At 45.4% G+C, this 18102-nt stretch overlaps 1 protein-coding gene across 7 annotated transcripts in view; it reads left to right on the top strand.

Annotated features, from left to right (window-relative positions):
- The first annotated feature begins 445 nt into the window (after nt 1-445).
- Kat6b (lysine acetyltransferase 6B) overlaps nt 446-18102 on the top strand; it is a 183470-nt gene continuing 165813 nt past the window's right edge. For 4 of the 7 annotated variants that reach the window (XM_057785952.1, XM_057785951.1, XM_057785950.1 and 1 more), the window contains exons 1-2: nt 1742-1948; nt 16247-17100. In XM_057785952.1, the coding sequence (XP_057641935.1) occupies nt 16480-17100 (621 nt within the window). In that variant the 5' untranslated portion in view covers nt 1742-1948; nt 16247-16479. The other 3 variants (XM_057785948.1, XM_057785947.1, XM_057785946.1) reach the window with 3 other exon arrangements.

The following is an 18102-nucleotide window of genomic DNA, read 5'->3' as shown; positions in this document are numbered from 1 at the left end:
CCTTCCTTGCAGCGCAGGGTAGAGACGGGGGAAGGGCCCCCCCAGCGATCCCCCCCAGCCCAACCCCCTGCCCCTCTGCCATCCAGCTGCACAGTTCAGGAAGCACCCAGAACGCAGTTCCGAGCTCGCCAGCCCCTCTCAGGCCGGGAGAGGGCATCCTGAGGGGCAGCTTCCCTCTCCAGCCGGAGCCTGACATCCCCACTCCCACCCGAGGATGCCTGTCCGCAGTCGCTGAATGTCACTGCTCCCTCTTCCTCCCGATCAGGGTAGACCCAGCTCCTGAGGCATCCCCACCCCAAAACTGCCGCGGTCGCCCGAGGGTACGAAGCCCTGGAGAAGGACGAAGTTTGGGGCCCTCGGCGGCGGGAGGGGGGCGCGTTTGAGAAGACCGCACCTCAGTCCCAGACCTGGCGGACACACTCCCCGCCCCAAAACGGCCCAGGCGTCCCCATCCTCTCGAGGACACCGGCATCCCCGCCCTCCCCCGAGGGCGGTGAGCGGAGCCCCCCGGGGCGGAGGCAGGTACCCCTGGGGCGGAGACTGGGGCGGGCGGGGTCCGGGCTGCGCCCCCGGCCGGGCCAAGCGGGCTAGCGGGTGGCGCGGGGGGAGCGGGGCTGGGCGGCGCTGCCTCGGGCTCTGTGCGCCGCAGCCCGGAGCCGAGGAGGAGGAGGCGGAGAAGGAGGCGGCGGCGGTGGGTCCCGGGCGGGGGGAGCGCGGCGCTGCGGACCCGGGCGGCTGGCAAAGGACGAGGCGGAGGCTGAGGAAGGCAGCGGGGAGACCCGGGCTGCAGCAACAAAGGGCAGCAAGCGATTGGCCGGTCTGCGGGCGAGGTTAGCCGGGGACCAGGGTGGCCAGAGGCAGCGGCGAATGGTGCACGTGCTTGCAGACACGGGCGAGTGCGGAGCCGGGGGTGCACGCCCGGCGGGTAGGGGGCTTGCACCCCTCCGCCTGGGATGGCGGGGAGGCTGCAGCGAGATCGTTCCGCCTGCACCCGGCCTGGGGCTGGCAGGGTAGGGGGTATGTGTGGGGGGTAGGATGCGAGCCAGGGGGCGGGCGAGTAGTCGCCCGGGACCGGACAGGAGAGAGGGTGGAGGAGGGGGCGGGATGGAACGCTCCGGGCGGCGCGCCCGTCCGCGCGTTCCTCCGCCGGAGCTGGCGACTGAGAACCTCGAATTTTAACTTCGCGTGCCCGCCCGCGCGCGCCCGCCTGCGCCCACCCCTAAATCCTGCGGCCGCCGCCAGCGATCAGCTCTCACACAAACTTTAGCTGCGGGCTAGGGGCTTTGGGGTTGAGTGGGGGAGGGGGAGAGGAAAAAAAAGGCTTCTGATTGGCGTCGTCGACAGCCAATAAGGCCAAGCGCCTCTGCTGCGCCGAGATCCAATCCATTTCTAGAGGGAGAGGGGGCGGGCAGGTGGAAGTAGAGGTGGCGCGGTGTCTGCGAGCGAGAAAAAGGGCTGGACCAATAGGTGCCCGGAAGAGGCGGGCCCCGCGGTCTGTTGATTGGTACTGGCAGCCGACCCTCCCCCGGGGTGGTGCCGGAGGTGTTGGGGGGGGTGATGGGTCGAGAGGTGTGTCTATGTGGAGGCGAGATGACCGGCAGGAACTTGCCCCAATGGGGGGCAGAGTGCTTAGTGAGCGGGTGACGGACAGACCTGTAGGCCAACGGTTGGCCTTAAGTGTTCGCGGTTCCGTCCAATGGAACGGCGCCGGGGCGGGGCCGCGGCTCGGGTTTAATGAGACTCCATTGGGCTGTAATCAGTGTCATGTCGGATTCATGTCAACGACAACAACAGGGGGACACAAAATGGCGGCGGCTTAGCTCCTACCCCTGGCGGCGGCGGCAGCGGTGGCGGGGTCGACGGCACCTCCTCCAGGCGGCAGCCGCGGCTTCTTTCTCAGGCAGCGGCAGCGCCCCCGGCAGGCGCGGTGGTAGTGGCGCGCGGCCAGGTCTGTCACCCACCCCGCACGTTCCCAGGGGGAGGAGACTGGGCGGGCGGGGGACCGACGGGAGGGGGTGCCGGGAGCCCGCGACGCCCCTCCCACAGGCCTCTGCGCGAGGGTCACCGCGGGGCCGCTTGGGGTCAGGCTGCCCCTGAGCGTGACGGTAGGGGGCGGGGGGAATAGGCTCCGCCCCTGGCCGAGCCTCCGGGGCAAGGGGCGGGGCTCAGTAGTGGGAGGGCGGGGCAAAGCTGAGTAGGGCGGGGCTGAGGTATGGGAAGGAGGGGGCTGGGAGGGAATTTCTGTGCGTGAGGTAACTGGTAGGCTCGGGAGAGAGGTCAGACGAGGGCCTAGGCAGGATTGGAGAATGGAAGACGGGCTGGGAAACTGGAGGTGTGGAAGCCGGCCGAGTAGGGAGGGCCGAGATTTTGGTGTGGGAAGGGGACCTAGGATTATGTGAAGGACTGGTGATGTGCTGTAGACCGGCGACTTTGCAGTTAATTGGGAACACGCTAAGGATGAGTTTGGGTGTGGTAGATGTGGAGTTGAGAGAGCATTGTTGAGTGGGTGTTGGACTAGGGGCCGGGTCTTACCTCATTAGGCAGGTACGATTGCTGTGAACGGAAAGAAGAATTAGGCTGAATCCTCATGTTGGGATAGGTTAGAGGTTTGCTGGCTCGTAATGAAACATGGAAACAGAAGGATGGGATAGTTAAGTTTGGCAGGCTTTCTAAAAGATGATGTTAAGGTAGCAGGAAAGACTAATGGGGAGGGTATGGGAGAGAGATTGCTTTTAATTTGCAAAACTATGTTAGAAGAAAATCATCTTATCGGGACAGGTAATTCAGAGGATTGGGGAAAGTTTGCGACTGTGAAGAAAGTGGGCAGGACTGGGTAAGAGGTTTGAGTGGGTGTGATTTGATGGACTGAGCCAAGGAAGGTGTTGGAAACTCTCATTTGATAGGCTAGGGTTGTCTGGAGTAAACTTGAGCCAAATCTTGAAGGTGCGCCTGGAACTGGAAAAGCACAGCGTGTCCTAGGAAGAGACCTGGAGGCTTGCTACCTTGGGCAAGGACATTTGGTATTTTTGAATTTGGTAGCACTTTGGTTTGGGCAGGGTTCAGGGAGTGATGGGAGCTGGCAGGGTAAATGCAGAAGGGCAGATTCATGACCTTCTATTCTCCGTGGAGGGGTTGAATACCTGCAGTTGGGAGAGACTGTTGTCATGGGAGAGCAGTAGACGTTATAAAGGGGCAGCGGTAAGGAATTACAGACCTGAGCCAAGTAAGCCGGAAATTCAAGGTAGAGAGAGTTTACATGCAGAACTCTATGGCCAAGAGGGAGACATAGCGAATGGAACTTAGTTGTGCTGGCATAGTGTTAGCTTTTTGTACTCAAATAAATAGTGTACACACACATAAAGGTATGCATACACATTTTGTGCATGTGGTACATACACAAGTGTGCTCACGTTCAGAGGAAAGGGCAGGACATAGAGTGTCTTCACTGTCCCTCACTATCCCTTCCTCTAGCTCTTGTCTCGATATAGGTTCTCTTTGAACTGAAAGCTGGCCATTTTGCCAGTGAGCCTTTCCACCCTCCATTGCTGGGGTGACAGGCAATCTAAACAATGGGTTGAACTCAACAAATTGTATTTTTAGAAAGTACGTCCTTCTTCTCATGCTAGTATATTCTAAACTTTCTGAAGCAACTCTGAAATAAAACATTTGATTGCTTCCTTATTATAAATTAATTACACATGTACCACAATGAATTTGAGTTGTTTTTAAGAAGGAATGGGTAAGGCACCTGTAACCTCTAGGCCAGCTTTGGCTTTTGAGGCAAGCCTGGGTAGGTAAGACCTTGTGTTTAAATGAGCAAATCAATAAATAAGGAAGGAAAGATTTACCTTAAAGGAGGAATTTAGATGACACGGCCAGCTGAACTTTTGACTTTTGGCTGCATTTGGGTCTCTGGGTAGATGCTTATTTTGTTTTCTGGGCTAATGGACTCCGTGTGAGCACAGGTGTCAGAGGTAAGACGTGAGTGGAAAGTAAATAGGGTGGGGAGAGGAAGTTTGACAAGTTATTATTATTTTTTGTTTTTACATACTAACCCCAGTTCTCCCTCTTTCCCCTTTTTCCGCTCCCCTTACTTGGGGTTTGAGACAAGGTTTCTCTGTGTAATAGCTCTGGTTGTCACGGAACTCAATTTGTAGACCAGGCTGGCCTCGAACTCACAGAGATTCACCTGCCTCTGCCTCCTGAGTGCTGGGATTAAAGGTGTGAACCGTGCTGCCCAGTTTAGCTTTTAAAATTTTAGCGAGTCTAAATTTTGAGTAGTAAGCAGATTGAACAGCTTTTCTTTTCTTTCTTTTTTTTTTTTTTTTTTTTTTTTTTTGGTTTTTCGAGACAGGGTTTCTCTGTGGTTTTGGAGCCTGTCCTGGAACTAGCTCTGTAGACCAGGTTGGTCTCGATTCTGCCTCCCAAGTGCTGGGATTAAAGGCATGCGCCACCATCGCCCGGCTTGAACAGCTTTTCATGTATTAGTATTTGACTTTCCCCATTTGTAAAGTTCCCACTCCATCCCCTCTTACTTTGGAACTGATTCTTTTATTATTACTTAGATGTTCTTTTTTTAGATGTTGTTCTTTGACAATTTGTTTACATTTATTTATTTTGTTTGTATGCATATGAGGTGTATGCATGCATGTGGGTTCATGCACCATGATTCATGTGTGTGGAGGTCAGAGAATAACTTGTGGGAGTCAGTTCTCCTTCCACAATATAGGTCCCTGGGATGGAGCTCAAGTCAAGCTTAGCAGGTTTGATGGAAAGTACCATTATTTTTTGCCACTACATTGACCTGGAAGTTCTTTATTTATGGTGAATACAAAGTCCTTTTTCCTGTGTGTATGTCACAAATACCTTTTCAATGTATGACTTTCCTTTTCACTCTGTTTATGATGTCTTTCAATGAGAACTGAAGTTCTTAATTTTAATGGAGTCAGACTTATTGGTCCTGTCTTTATGGGTAGTGCCTTTGTGTCTTATTTTAAAGAATATTTCCTACTCACCCTGAGGTCACAAGTTGTTTTTTTGTGGAGTGCTAGCTCCTGAAATCTTTACTGACTTTCTAAGATGTATAACTGGAAAACACTCTTTGACCCCAGCTTGCCACTGCAAATCTATGCTTGCTTTTCTTCACGTTTTTCTGTTCCCTGTCTTGAATTTCTGCACATCTGCAGTTACAGCTAAGGGCCAGGTGCTGCCTTCTCTAGTCTCTTAGGAAAGCTGGTCATGTAGACAGAAGTGCAGCCAGATTAGGTTTTACAGGCCTCCAGCTGACTGTGTTACCTTTCCCTTTATGAGCTAGTGTTTTATTGTGCTCCTGCTATGGGTTTGCTACCGTCCGTGCTTCTTTCGAATCTGTTATCTCAGTGATTCCTCTTAATAGTTCTGTAAAACAGGCTTGTATTCTCATTTTTACACATGAGAACCTGAGACATAAATTGATTTACTAACATCCCAATATTCCCACAGTTTAGGTAGCAAGCAAAGTGGAAACTGGTCTGCAAAATTCCATATACTTCTTTGGTTTTTTTTTTTTTTTAAACTTCTTTGTTTTTTTAGAAAGTTTCTCTGTGTAGTCTTGATTGTCCTGGAACTCACTCAGTAGAGCAGGCTGACCTTGAACTCAGATCTGCCTGCCTGTGCTCTGAGTGTTGGGACTAAAGGTGTGTATCACCATGTCCCACTTCTAATATTAAGTCACACCAACTTGTGGAATAAGATTTCTTAAGCCTCTTTTTAAAAACTTTTTTTTGTTTGTTTTTTTTTTTTTGTTTTTCGAGACAGGGTTTCGCTGTAGTTTTGGAGCCTGTCCTGGAACTAGCTCTTGTAGACCAGGCTGGCCTCAAACTCACAGAAATCCGCCTGCCTCTGCCTCCCAAGTGCTGGGATTAAAGGCGTGCACTAGTGTTTTCAGAAGGCCTGGAGTTGACAGAGGGTATGGTGATCTATATCACCCTCTACCTTGTATATATTGAGACTTGGTTTCTTGATTGAATGTAGAGAGCTCACTGATAATGGCTAGTCTGGCCAGCTGGACTACTGCTCCCATCTGTCTTTTATGTGGATTCTGGGGCTTGGGACAAGTGCTAGACCTGTTCTCCTCAGCCTTAAGAATCATCTTTAAAATTCGGATTACTTCTTTTTTTTAGAGAGAGGACTCATGTATCTCAGGCTGGTCTTGAACTGATTCCCCTGGGATTACAGTCTTGCATAACACCCAGCAAATTGTTTAATACATTATTCTTTGTCATTAAAAACTGAATAAAGCTGACTTGCAATTAGAGAGAAACTTAGGATTGAGTAGAAAAATGTAAATGTTAGAAAGAGTCTAAATGTAGTTGATTATTTTTTAAGTGGAATGCTTAGTTATCATAATTACTAATCAGTGCTGGCTTCAAAGGCCTGCCTGACTTGTGATGACTTTTCATCTTGCTTCAAATCCTCCCTTTTACAAGGGATCCGATTTCCTGTGGTGTTCCTAAGAGTGTGATTAAATTTTCGAGACTGAAACTGTTGAGCACTTAAATGCAAAAATGACTGTGCAGACCTAATTCATGGCTTCAACCAGGAGATTTGGGACCTGTCCCTACTAATTTATGATGATGATGTTGAAACCAATCTTTGCTAGGGATTATGGAAGCCATAATAGTTTATTGATGGTTCAGTTATTGTTTGTTGAAGCAGATTTACACAATTATAGTTTAATGACATAACAAGGGTATTGTCAACTAGGAGAGCATGACATGAAAACTTAAACTTAACAATTCATATGATATGTATTAGTTGAAATGATAATTTTCATGGTGATTTAGCCTCTTAGAAATCCTTGGAAACATTATTAGCTTATGAAATTATGAATTTGAATTATGAAATTGAAAACTATGTTAATGAGTAGTAGGAAAGAACTTAGTATTCCTTTAAAAAGATTGGGGATTAGAAATTCAGTCAGCTAGTATGAATCAAGTGCCTGCTTGTGGACTTGCTGTTGCCTGAGACTCATAAATTGAAACTAAATCCATGTGGGGTGAAACAGTGTGTGTTTTGGTTTCTTCATCATGCCCTCATTACCATATTTGTGTGTGTGCGTGTTGTCCCTGCGTATGTGCATATGTGCACTTTGCTTTTGGTGTCCTACTGAAAAGATTTTGCAGCCTAATAAACCTCTCTGCCGATAAAATAATCCAAATCAGACCAAATCAAACCGAATTAGAAAAAGCCCAGTTTAATGGATATTAGCACTCCCTGGCAACCTTCCAGTACCCCAGGGATGGAGATGGGGAAGGAAGACTGGAAAACCATGTGTCCAGTGCTGGGGGAGGGGGGCAGTTTAAATACCCTGTAGGAGTGGTCTTGAGCATCTCTGAGGAGGGGCCACCTTTTGACAGGCTTTCTTGGAGGTGGAGTCTGGACTGAGGCATCTCCTAGAGGAGGAGGCTTGGAATGGAACTTTACACCTGAACATTCCAGACTCCTTGGATAAAGCGATGCCAGGGGTTGGGGTGAAGCCCCAACCCAAACACCTACCTTACCTATTTGATAGGTCACATTCAGATGCCAGTGCCACATTTAGTCATAGCTAACTTTTTCCTCTTGTTCTCTCTCCCTTCCTCTTGGCCTCTCCCCTCCCTCTCTGTCTCTCTCTCATTCCTGCCCCCACCCCCTCACCCAGTTTGTTTTGTTTTTGCTGTATAGCTCAGCTGGGCTCAACTTGAGATCTTGACTACCTACATAAGGATCCCAGTTCCTTATATAATCCACGCTAGTCTTGAACTTGAGATGCTCCTCTTGTCTCAGCCTCCCAAATTAGCCAACACACTGTGAATTCACGGCCAGCCTGGGTTTTATAATGAGTTAGTTCCTCGACAGTCTAGAATATAGTGTCAGGCCATGTCTCCAAACACCAAATCAACGAAACAAACCTCAAACAGGCGTTGGTCCTGTTTTGATTAGTTATAGCCCCAGAAAGCAGAGCTTGTGGAGATGAGTCAAGCATGAGTCCTGGTGCTGTGTAGTTTGAATGAGAATGGATTCCATAGGCTCATATGTTTGAATATATGATTCCCAGTTGGTGGAACTGTTTGGGAACTATTAGGTGTGACCTTATTGGATGCAGTGTGTCACTGGGGGCCAGGCTCAAGGTTCAGAAGCCCACCTCTTGTTAGCTCTCGTTGCTAGCTGTTTGCTGATAAGGGTGTAAGCTCTTGGCTACTGCTCCAGTGCCATGCTCTCCACCATGATGGTCATGGACTCTAACCCTCTAGAATCACGTGTCCCAAATCAATCGTCCGTCCTCCCTCCCTCCCTCCCTCCCTCCCTCCCTCCCTCCCTCCCTCCCTCCCTCCCTCCCTATCTCCCTCCTTCCCTCCTTCCTTCCCTCCCTGTTTTTCTTCTCTTTCTTTCCTTTTTTTGGAATAGATTTCACTTTGTAGCTCTGACTGTCCTGGAACTCTATATAGACCAGGCTCCTCTCAAATTTACAGAGATCTGTCTGCCTCTGCCTCCCATGTGCTTGGATTAAAGTTATGTACCACTATGGCTGGCTTAAATGCTGTCTTACATAAATTGCCTAGGCCCTGGTGTTTTCATCATAGCAATTAAAAAGTAGCTAAGACAGCTCCCAAAAATTGTTTTTTGTTTTGTTTTGTTTTGTTTTTTTTTGTTTTTTCGAGACAGGGTTTCTCTGTGGTTTTGGAGCCTGTCCTGGAACTAGCTCTTGTAGACCAGGCAGGTCTCGAACTCACAGAGATCCGCCTGCCTCTGCCTCCTGAGTGCTGGGATTAAAGGCGTGTGCCACCACCGCCCGGCTGCTCCCAATAATTGTATAGTTGGTCAGTGCCAAATGAGCATAATACAAAATGGACATGAATTTCAAAATGGGTAGAAAACTGAAAGTGTCCAGCCACACGTGTGGGATTTGTTGGGGTGTTGGGTGTTGTTGTTGGGGTGTTGACTTGGCAGGTATCTTAAGTTCTGTATTGTTTATTTTATACTTACTTATTTTCCTTTTGAGAAAAGTTCTTGCTGTGTAGTCCATGCTAGCTCCCTGGACTCTGAGATTGTGAGTACAGGCATATGGTACTGTGTCAGGCTCTCAGCATTATCTTTCCAGGTTCAGCTGAAACACCTTGAATGGGAATTGAACCCAGGGCTTTGTTCATGCTAGGCAAGCAACTCTACCAATGGAGCTACATTCTCCAGTCCCTAGTTCTTTTTATTTTATTTTTTATTTCTTTTAATATTTATTTATTTATTTCCCCTTTTGAGACAGGATCTCACATAGCTCAGACTGTTGTGGAACTCACTATGTAAACCAGGCTGGCCTTGAACTCACAGAGATCCCCTTGTCTCTGCCTCCCAAGTGCTAGAATTAACAGTGTGCATCACTATGCCTGGTTTCATTTTAGTTTTAAAAACATTCTTTAATGATTTATGAAATTAAAATCCATATAATTCATTTTATTCTCATTTTTGTGGGAAAGTCTCAGTCTGTATCTCAGGCTAGCTTGAAACTCATCTGTAGCCCAGACTGACCTTGAACTCTTGGCAAGTGCTAGGATTATAGATGCGAGCTATTATTCTGGTAATAAATATTTTATTTTTATCTTTTATTTTATTTTGGTCTTTTGAGGCAGAATTTCTCTGTATGTAGCCCTGGCTATCTGGAACTCCTCGCTGTGGCCTCAGACTCACAGATATCTGCCTGCCTGCCTCTGCCTCCCAAGTGCTGGAATTAAAGGTGTGCCCCACTACCACCTAACTAATATGAATGTGATATCTGACCCTTTGTCTGTTTTTTTTACAGTATAGTATGTTTCATTGTTCATCCATATTGTAGTAGTATATATCAATCTTTAATTTTTCTTTTTTGTAGCTGAATAATCATGGAACTATTTTACCATATTTTATTTGTTTTGCTATAAGTGGATGTTTGGGCTTTTTTTACCTTTGGGTATTGTGAACAATGCTGTTAAGAACATGTTTTTGTTTGTATTTGTTGGAGAAGCTGTTCTCGGTTTTTTCAGGGATCTAGCATGAAGAGTTCTGTGGGATCATGGTAATCCTATCTTTAGCTTTTTGAGGCCTTCCCAAGCGGTACTTGGTTACTTCGTAGTTGATTCTGGCGTGTTCTGTTCTGATTCTCCTTTGCCTTTCCCATGGCACCTGCCAGAAGACTGGGTGTAGGGCAGGATGTTGTGTCACTAAGTATTCATCGACTAGTTTCATGGCCTCATCCCCCAGTTATTTTTTCAGGGAAATAGATGTATTCAGGCCTTGGCATTGCCAGGCATCTCCATGTGGATGGTTGTAAACCAGTGCTACTGTTTTAAGCCATTGTGCTACTTGGGTTGTGGTGGTAATGGAGGAAAGCAGTCAAGGGTTCCTCCCTCAGCAGCTTGTGCTGTGCTGTGGAAAGACAGTGCTAGCATTTGATGATGATCACTCAGTTTATACAACAACAAAAAAAATCCTGGATTTATAAAAGAGAACTAAAAATACCAAGTCAGACCAGGATGATAAAAGAATAAACTCTGTTATTAATCTTTTGTGTTTCTGCCACTGTTTTTGGCACATCTGTGATCTCATGACTTGAATATTGTGGCACTAATTTTAAAACTACCCGGGCTTCCCTGCTGGCTTAGGGGAGGTCGCTCGTGACACTTCTGATCGGGATATCTGGACTGAGCTTATACTGCTTCTAATATTTCTGAATAGTGTTGCTCTTTATGTAGTGCCAGTGAGACTGAAAGCACAGTGTTGGACCAAGCGTTTCCTTAGATCTGTGCAGAATAGCTTGTAGTGAACGCTGTAAATAGGGTTCTAAGGCTGCAAAATGCAACCATATCATTTGCTGATAGTTTTTAAACTAGATAAAATGTTTCACAACCACAGAAAATAGAAGAGTTTACTTTAATGTGACACGAATCTTCTGAATTAATTTGGGATTACTTACTACCTTTTGGCAGCCTTTTACTTTAACTTTTAAGATTTTAATAGAAAAAAAAGGAAAGAGAATAATGATTTTAGGGTTTTAGTTGTGACCGAATGTCCTATTCACATCCAACAAATCCTAGGAATCTGTAAAAGAGAAGTGGTGTGGGTAAATAAGTTTTATGTGGCTTTTAAATAAATTATGTATTTTTTCCTATAGCTTTGTCTATCTAGTTAGATACTGCTTAGATAGATGAAAATGAAATGGTTTTCAATGTATTCTCTTTGAATACATTGTTAGTGGGGTGTCAGAGACGAATCAGCCCTAGATTAAAACCTTTGCAGTGGATAGTGTACACAGTAGATAATTTAACTGAGAATTGGCGACAGGTAAGAAATTTCTGATTTCTTTCCCTTTCCTAGCTGTATATATGTTTTTTAAACACCCGATTGAGCTTGTAGTAGAAAGCCGCTGAGCTGCATATGCTTTTGCCTAATTAACTCTGGTTGATATCAGATGGGAGCTGATTTTTGAGATTAAATTGAGGAGATGAATTCCCTGGGGCAGGAGAGGAGGCTCTGAGGTGATCTGGTCATTTGCGTAAGACTAGGACACAGGTATTTGTGGTTTCTGTTTTCTCTTGGTCTTTGAAGTGAAAATGATCTCTGCTCCCTCAGCTGTCAGTCATGGCTGTAGGCCATCACCACAATAACTTACAAGTGTGTAGGTGCTCGCTGGCCTCTGGGACAAACGGTGATGCTTCAGGAAAAGTCAGTGCTGACATGCAGGGGAGGAGTCAGCTGTTGAGCCCTAGTGTTCACACCTAGAAGGTTAGCTTTGCGGCCCTGCATATTCGCTTCAGGATAGTCTGTCTGTCTTTCTTTTTCTTGGCTATTTGAGACAGGGTTTCTCTGTGTAGCCTTGGCTGTCTTGAAACTCACTCTGTAGACCAGGCTGGCTTTGAACTTACAGAGATCCTCCTGCCTCTGCCTAAGTGCTGTTAGGACTTTTTTTATTTTATTTTTTTATTTTTTTTTGCTTTTTTGCTTTTTTCGAAACAGGGTTTCTCTGTGGTTTTGGAGCCTGTCCTGGAACTAGCTCTTGTAGACCAGGCTGGTCTTGAATTCACAGAGATCCGCCTGCCTCTGCCTCCCAAGTGCTGGGATTAAAGGCGTGCGCCACCACTGCCCGGTTAGGACTTGTTGTTTTTTAAGGGCTGTCATGAACCTAGTTTTAGATTTGAGACTGGGCTCGCATCCACTAGAATAAGAGTGACTGGAGATTAGCAGGCCTCTGGAGTTTAGGATTCTGTACTTAACACTTGTGTTCCTTATTCTTGCTCTGTGGGTGTGCCACAGAGCACATCCTGGGGTCGGAGGGAAACTTTCAAGGGCCAGTTAGTTCTTCTTCCACTTCTGTGTGGCCTTCCAGGATGGACTCAGGTTGCTAGGCTTGGTGACAAGTGCCTGCTACCTGCCGAGCCCTCTCACCAGCCCACAATGTAATCATATGGTTAATGCAGATAATTTGTGGAAAAAAAATTGGAGAAGAGTCAGTTTTTTCTTTTCTTTCTCGTCCTCCTTCTTTTTTAAGTGAAGTGTACTTCTTTAAGCACTTTCCCAGAGCTTTTATTTCCTACCTCGAATTGCATATTTGTAAGTATCCTTCGGTGGTTGAAGCCCGGTGACTGTATCACCGAATGCTCACTGGTAGCTCGCTGCAGTTGTTGTTGATGGGTTTTATGTGAGCGCTGAGAACTCTTGAGATGGTTGTTGACTTAAGGGGTGTCCTTATGCCCAAATATTTACTTTCTTTCTTCCTTTTTCTTTTTTTTGGGGGGGCGGGCACGTGCAGATTTGCCTGAAGACCTGGACAGTGTTCTTTTTCCCCTGTCATGGACTGTTAAAACATCTAGAGTTCCAATTCTGGTAATTTTTTTCCTATTTTATTACATTTTTAATATATAAAATGTCAGTCTTGCTGACATGTGTTGGTAATGGATATGGGTGATTATTTTGGTTGTGGCTACTGGTTGTGGTAAAAACTTGTCAGTAATGTATATTTGGGGTGTATATTACTTGAGAAAAATGTTTTGCTTTACTGAATGCTCTTTTGCTTATATATCTATTATGCCTAAAAGCGACTTTGTGTTGCTGAACAGTCTCTGTGACTGTGACATCTTCTCATCTGCTTCCTACAGGTGTGTTTGTAGGGTCAAATCAAATTTATTGTGATTCTTCCCGAATAAATGATGAAAGATGGAATGATTATTTGGATACAGTGAAATGTCTTCTGATAGAATTCTTCTCCAAGCACTTTCACTTTGGAGAGATGTATTTCCTGCTGTACACATTCTGACAAGAGATGCTTCTTGCTTTCTATGTGGCTAAAAAAAATAAGCAGTTTTGTCCCTAAGTACAGTGCTTCTTCAGGGCTGACGTCTGTCAGTGATTTATGTAATGGCACAAGATGAAGTACTTACTAGATTTGCAGATGACAGAGTCAAGATTCAAGCAGTCTTGAGCAGGTTGGAAGACAGTTTAGATCAACTTTGAGTTCCAGTATTTAAAAAGCCAGGGGTGGCTGGATGGTGGTGGCAACACTTTTAATTCCAGCACTCGTGAGGCAGAGGCAGGCGGATCTCTGTGAGTTCGAGACCAGCCTGGTCTACAAGAGCTAGTTCCAGGACAGGCTCCAAAACCACAGAGAAACCCTGTCTCGAAAAACCAAAAAAAAAAAAAAAAAAAAAAAGATACTTCTTTTCAAAGATTTGAAGTCCTGTTATATTGAAGAGATAGTAAAATATCTTGGGATTGTTCCTGGGGAACTTGGACTGGTGTGTCAAAATCCCAGGGAGGTAGAGGCTTGCTCTATCTTTGTGACTGTGGTAACTTCCAAAGGTGATGGGTTTTCAATCATGACAAGTAATTTAAGTGGTGATTTGGTGGCCTGTTAGGGATATTGAATAAAGACCTTTTACTGGGCATCCGAAAGTTGGTCTGGATGACCTCTAAGGTGTCATCAGTCCACGTTTCTAGATCCCAGAAGGGAAACGCAGGGAGCTGACGCTACTCATCTGCAGAGAAAGCCCTTTTCAGGCCATTGGGTCAGGAGTTGAGTGGGCTGAGTTTTGAGTAATGCCAGGGTCTTTGAGTACAAATGTTACATTCTTCATTATCTATCTAAAGAATTTGAAATTTCTTTTGTTAGGTATGTACATCTAAATCAACAACAATAAAACTTTAATTTTATGTTTCATGAGACCCTGTTCAAAGTCTGTATGTAGACATTGAGTTTAGTAAGTATATATTATAGTAGATAATTCTCTGTCCAGAATGTTAAGTGTCATATGCAGTGGATCCTGAGCAATCCTGGAGGGCGTGTAATTGTCCCCTGTGGTTTCTGTTACCAGCAGTTAAAAATGTTGTATGGAAAACTTTGTAAATTTAAAATAACCTTTATTATCGTATATTAGGATTTTCTTTTTTATTTAATTATTGTTAATGTGTATTGTGGTATGTAGGTGCAGGAGTAGCAAACCTGAACAGTAGCAGTATATATCAGGTGCAATATCTCTGTTCCAGGCTTCCACTGGGGGACTTGGAACTTAGCCCAGGGTCAGTGGAATACTGTATGTGTGCTGCCTGTAGCACTAATAGAGCTGCGGTGCAGAACCCCATCAGTGTCTCTGCACAGGCAGAACTAGCCAAAGCAGCTGGCTGAAGCACCCGCTCTCATCTGTACGCTCACGGGGTTGGGCTGGGGTTCTAAAATAATGGCTCTTGAGCTGAAGTGTGCTATTGGTTTTTATATCTTTGAGCCTTTGACATTTAGAATTGTGCTGACTATCACATGACTTGATTTTTGGTTGTTATCTGTTTGGACAAGAAGATAGTTTTACTCACGTAGCTGAGACTGGCCTCAAATCCAGCCGTCCTGCCAACTCTTCTCAGATGCTCGGATCCAGGTGTGCGCCGTCACACCACACCTAGTAAGATGATGTTTTGTACGGACACACTGTCACCTGGATAGAGCCAGATGTAGATGTTACTGGAGAACCGTAGGTTACCCCAGTCCCGAGGCCAGGATTCTACTCACTACCAGATTGGAGAGCAGAAGTCTCGACAGCACTGCTGCCCTGGCCAGATGGAGTCAGATTTGTCGGGATTTTCTTTCTACTGAGGTGTGGAATGAGCTGGAACAGGTGTTAAGATACTAGAACACTGCATTATTTAAAGGTGAAGGTTATGTTACTGTATTAGTTTCAGTTTGTTAACCTGTGCCCTAGAAGGTCTCAGCCACAGATGCTGTGCAAATCAGAGCACCAGAGTGTCTTGATTCCATACAAATGGCTTAGGCTGGGAATTTTCTTATGTGAGAGAGTGGGGAAATCCCTTACCTAGCTCAACTCAAGATTACTGTACTTTTTCTTAAGTTTTTTAACCTTTTAAAATTATTTATTTATTTATTTATTTTTGAGACAGGGTTTCTCTGTAGCTTTTTTGGTGCCTGTACTGGAACTAGCTCTGTAGACCAGGCTGGTCTCGAACTCCCAGAGATCCGCCTGCCTCTGTCTCCCAAGTGCTGGGAATAAAGGCGTGCGCCACCACTTCCTGGCCAAGGTTTTTTTTTTTTGTTTTTTTTTTTTAATTTTGAAACAGTTTCACTATGTAGCTCTTGACTGGCTTGGAACTGTCTGTGTAGACCAGGCTGTCTTCAAACTCGGCAATCTGCCTGCCTCTGCCTTCTGGGTGCTGGAATCAAAGCCATACACTATGACTCCTGGCTTATATCCAACTTTTTTGATACTTATGTGTATCTGTGATACACTTTAGACTGCTTTCACATGGTTATTTTGGTAACAGGAATACATTTTCCCACATTTTAATTTATTTTGTGCTTTGAGGGCAACACATCGCACAGCATGTGCACAGAGGTCAGAGCACAGCTTTGGAAAGAGAGGTCTTTCCTCTCACTTGTGGGTCCCAGGGTCATCAGTGCTGCAGCAGAAGCCTTTACCTGGCTGAGCTGTCTCCTGGGTAAATGAAATTCATTATTCATATAACTTAGGTGCGGTTTCTGAAATGCTTCTAAATTACTCCAGGTAAACAAAGAAAATCCTTTAAAAAATTTCTTTGTAGATTGTGACTAGTGTCTAGTTGGATGGTATCATCACTATGGCTGTGTTACACAGTATCTGACTGCCAGTGTGTTCATTTTGCATCTGAAAAAAATAACACTGAAGAATCTTATGTTTAGAAGTTCCATTATTAAGAGCCCGTTCTCTCCTTTTTTGTCCTTTAGGTCTTGATTTCCTAAAGATGTCTTTCACTTGAAGAGTGCAGTCCTTTCCATTGTCCACGTTGCCTGGCTGTCCTCTTCGTCTCTTAAGGATGCTTGTCCCTAAGATGTTGCTTGACATGGGCTGGGATCCTTTGCCTCTTTGTTGAATTGTGACTTTCAAATGTGCAGGTTGTGTTAAGTACAAGGAGAACCTCTATGGGTCACGTCTCTGTTGGAGAAGTCATTTGTCAACCATGGTAAAACTTGCAAACCCACTTTATACAGAGTGGATCCTTGAAGCGGTACAGAAAATCAAAAAGCAAAAGCAACGGCCCTCTGAAGAGAGAATCTGCCATGCGGTCAGCACGTCCCATGGGTTGGATAAGAAGACAGTCTCTGAACAGCTGGAACTCAGTGTTCAGGATGGCTCAGTTCTCAAAGTCACCAACAAAGGCCTTGCTTCCTATAAGGACCCAGACAATCCTGGGCGTTTTTCAGCAGTTAAACCAGGCACTTTCCCCAAGTCAACCAAGGGGTCTAAAGGACCATGTAATGATCTGCGCAATGTGGATTGGAACAGACTTTTAAAGAGAGCAATTGAAGGCCTTGAGGAGTCGAATGGCTCCTCCTTGAAGAACATCGAGAAGTATCTCAGAAGTCAGAGTGATCTCACAGGCACCACCAACCACCCAGCCTTTCAGCAGAGGCTCCGACTAGGGGCCAAGCGCGCTGTCAACAATGGGAGGTTACTGAAGGAAGGACCGCAGTACAGGGTCAACTATGGGAACTCCGATGGCAAAGGAGTGCTCCAGTATCCCAGTACTTTTCCATCCTCACTCCCGCCTGTCAGCCTTCTGCCCCATGAGAAAGATCAGGTGAGTGAAACTAGAGTATTTACCTATTGGAAACACTGCTGTTTTAACTTCGCTTCTATTTAGGTTGTTCCATGTACACACATGTGGACAAGTGGTTCTCAACCTGTGGGTTGCGACCCCTTTGACGACCCTCCTATCTCCAAAAATATTTATTTATATTACAGTTCATAATAGTAACACAATTACAGTTCTGAAGTAGCGGCGACAATAATTGTATGGTTGGGGTCACCACAACATGAGGAACTGTGTTAAAGGGCTGCAGCATTAGGAAGGCTGAGAACCACTGCTGTGGATGAAAGTTATGAATGGAGTTGGAGATTAGTTGTTTTTGCCTTCAAGCTAGCTTCACAGCATGATTTTTTAAAGTCATTTTATGATGTATTGAGGCTTTTTCAGTAATTAAGAGTTAACATAATACTCACATGACAACTTGTTTTATGCTGTAATTGCTAGATAAATTTTAATCTACCTTTCTCAAGCCTAAGAGAAGATAAAAACATCCATTCTTACTTTAATATCGATCATCTTTGCATTTTGGGAGTTGTTTTATTATGTGACCTAAATCCCTACTGTTTTAATTTAAAATCAAGTGGTCAGTGGGTGTCGGTGAATGTTATTTTGTCTTGTTTGGTGTCTCTGGTTTAAAAAAAAAAAACAAAAAAAAAAACCCCTTTTTAATTGCATTTATTTGTTTGTTTGTTTACTTTTGTGTATGTGTGCATTCATGCCGGTAAGCCTCAGTGCACACGTGGAGGTCTGGGGACTGCAGGAGCCCGTTTTCTCTTTCCACTGTGTAGGCCTGGGGATCAAAGGCAGGTTGGTAGGGGTGGTAGCAGGCACCTGTACTTACTGAGCCATCTTGCTGGCCCAAGGCTTTGTGTTGCTGTTATCTCACTGTAAGTACACAGTGAGTTCTGTTACTGCTGCGATTTTAAGCCTTCAGTTGATGTGGTTTTCTTGGTTTTATTTCAGATGTACTGAATTAATCTCCAAAAGTCAAAC

The sequence above is a fragment of the Chionomys nivalis genome, chromosome 12 (assembly GCF_950005125.1).
Source record: "Chionomys nivalis chromosome 12, mChiNiv1.1, whole genome shotgun sequence".
NCBI lineage: Eukaryota > Metazoa > Chordata > Mammalia > Rodentia > Cricetidae > Chionomys > Chionomys nivalis.
The sequence above is the reverse complement of the archived record's forward strand: the minus strand, read 5'-3'. Positions and strand labels throughout refer to the sequence as shown.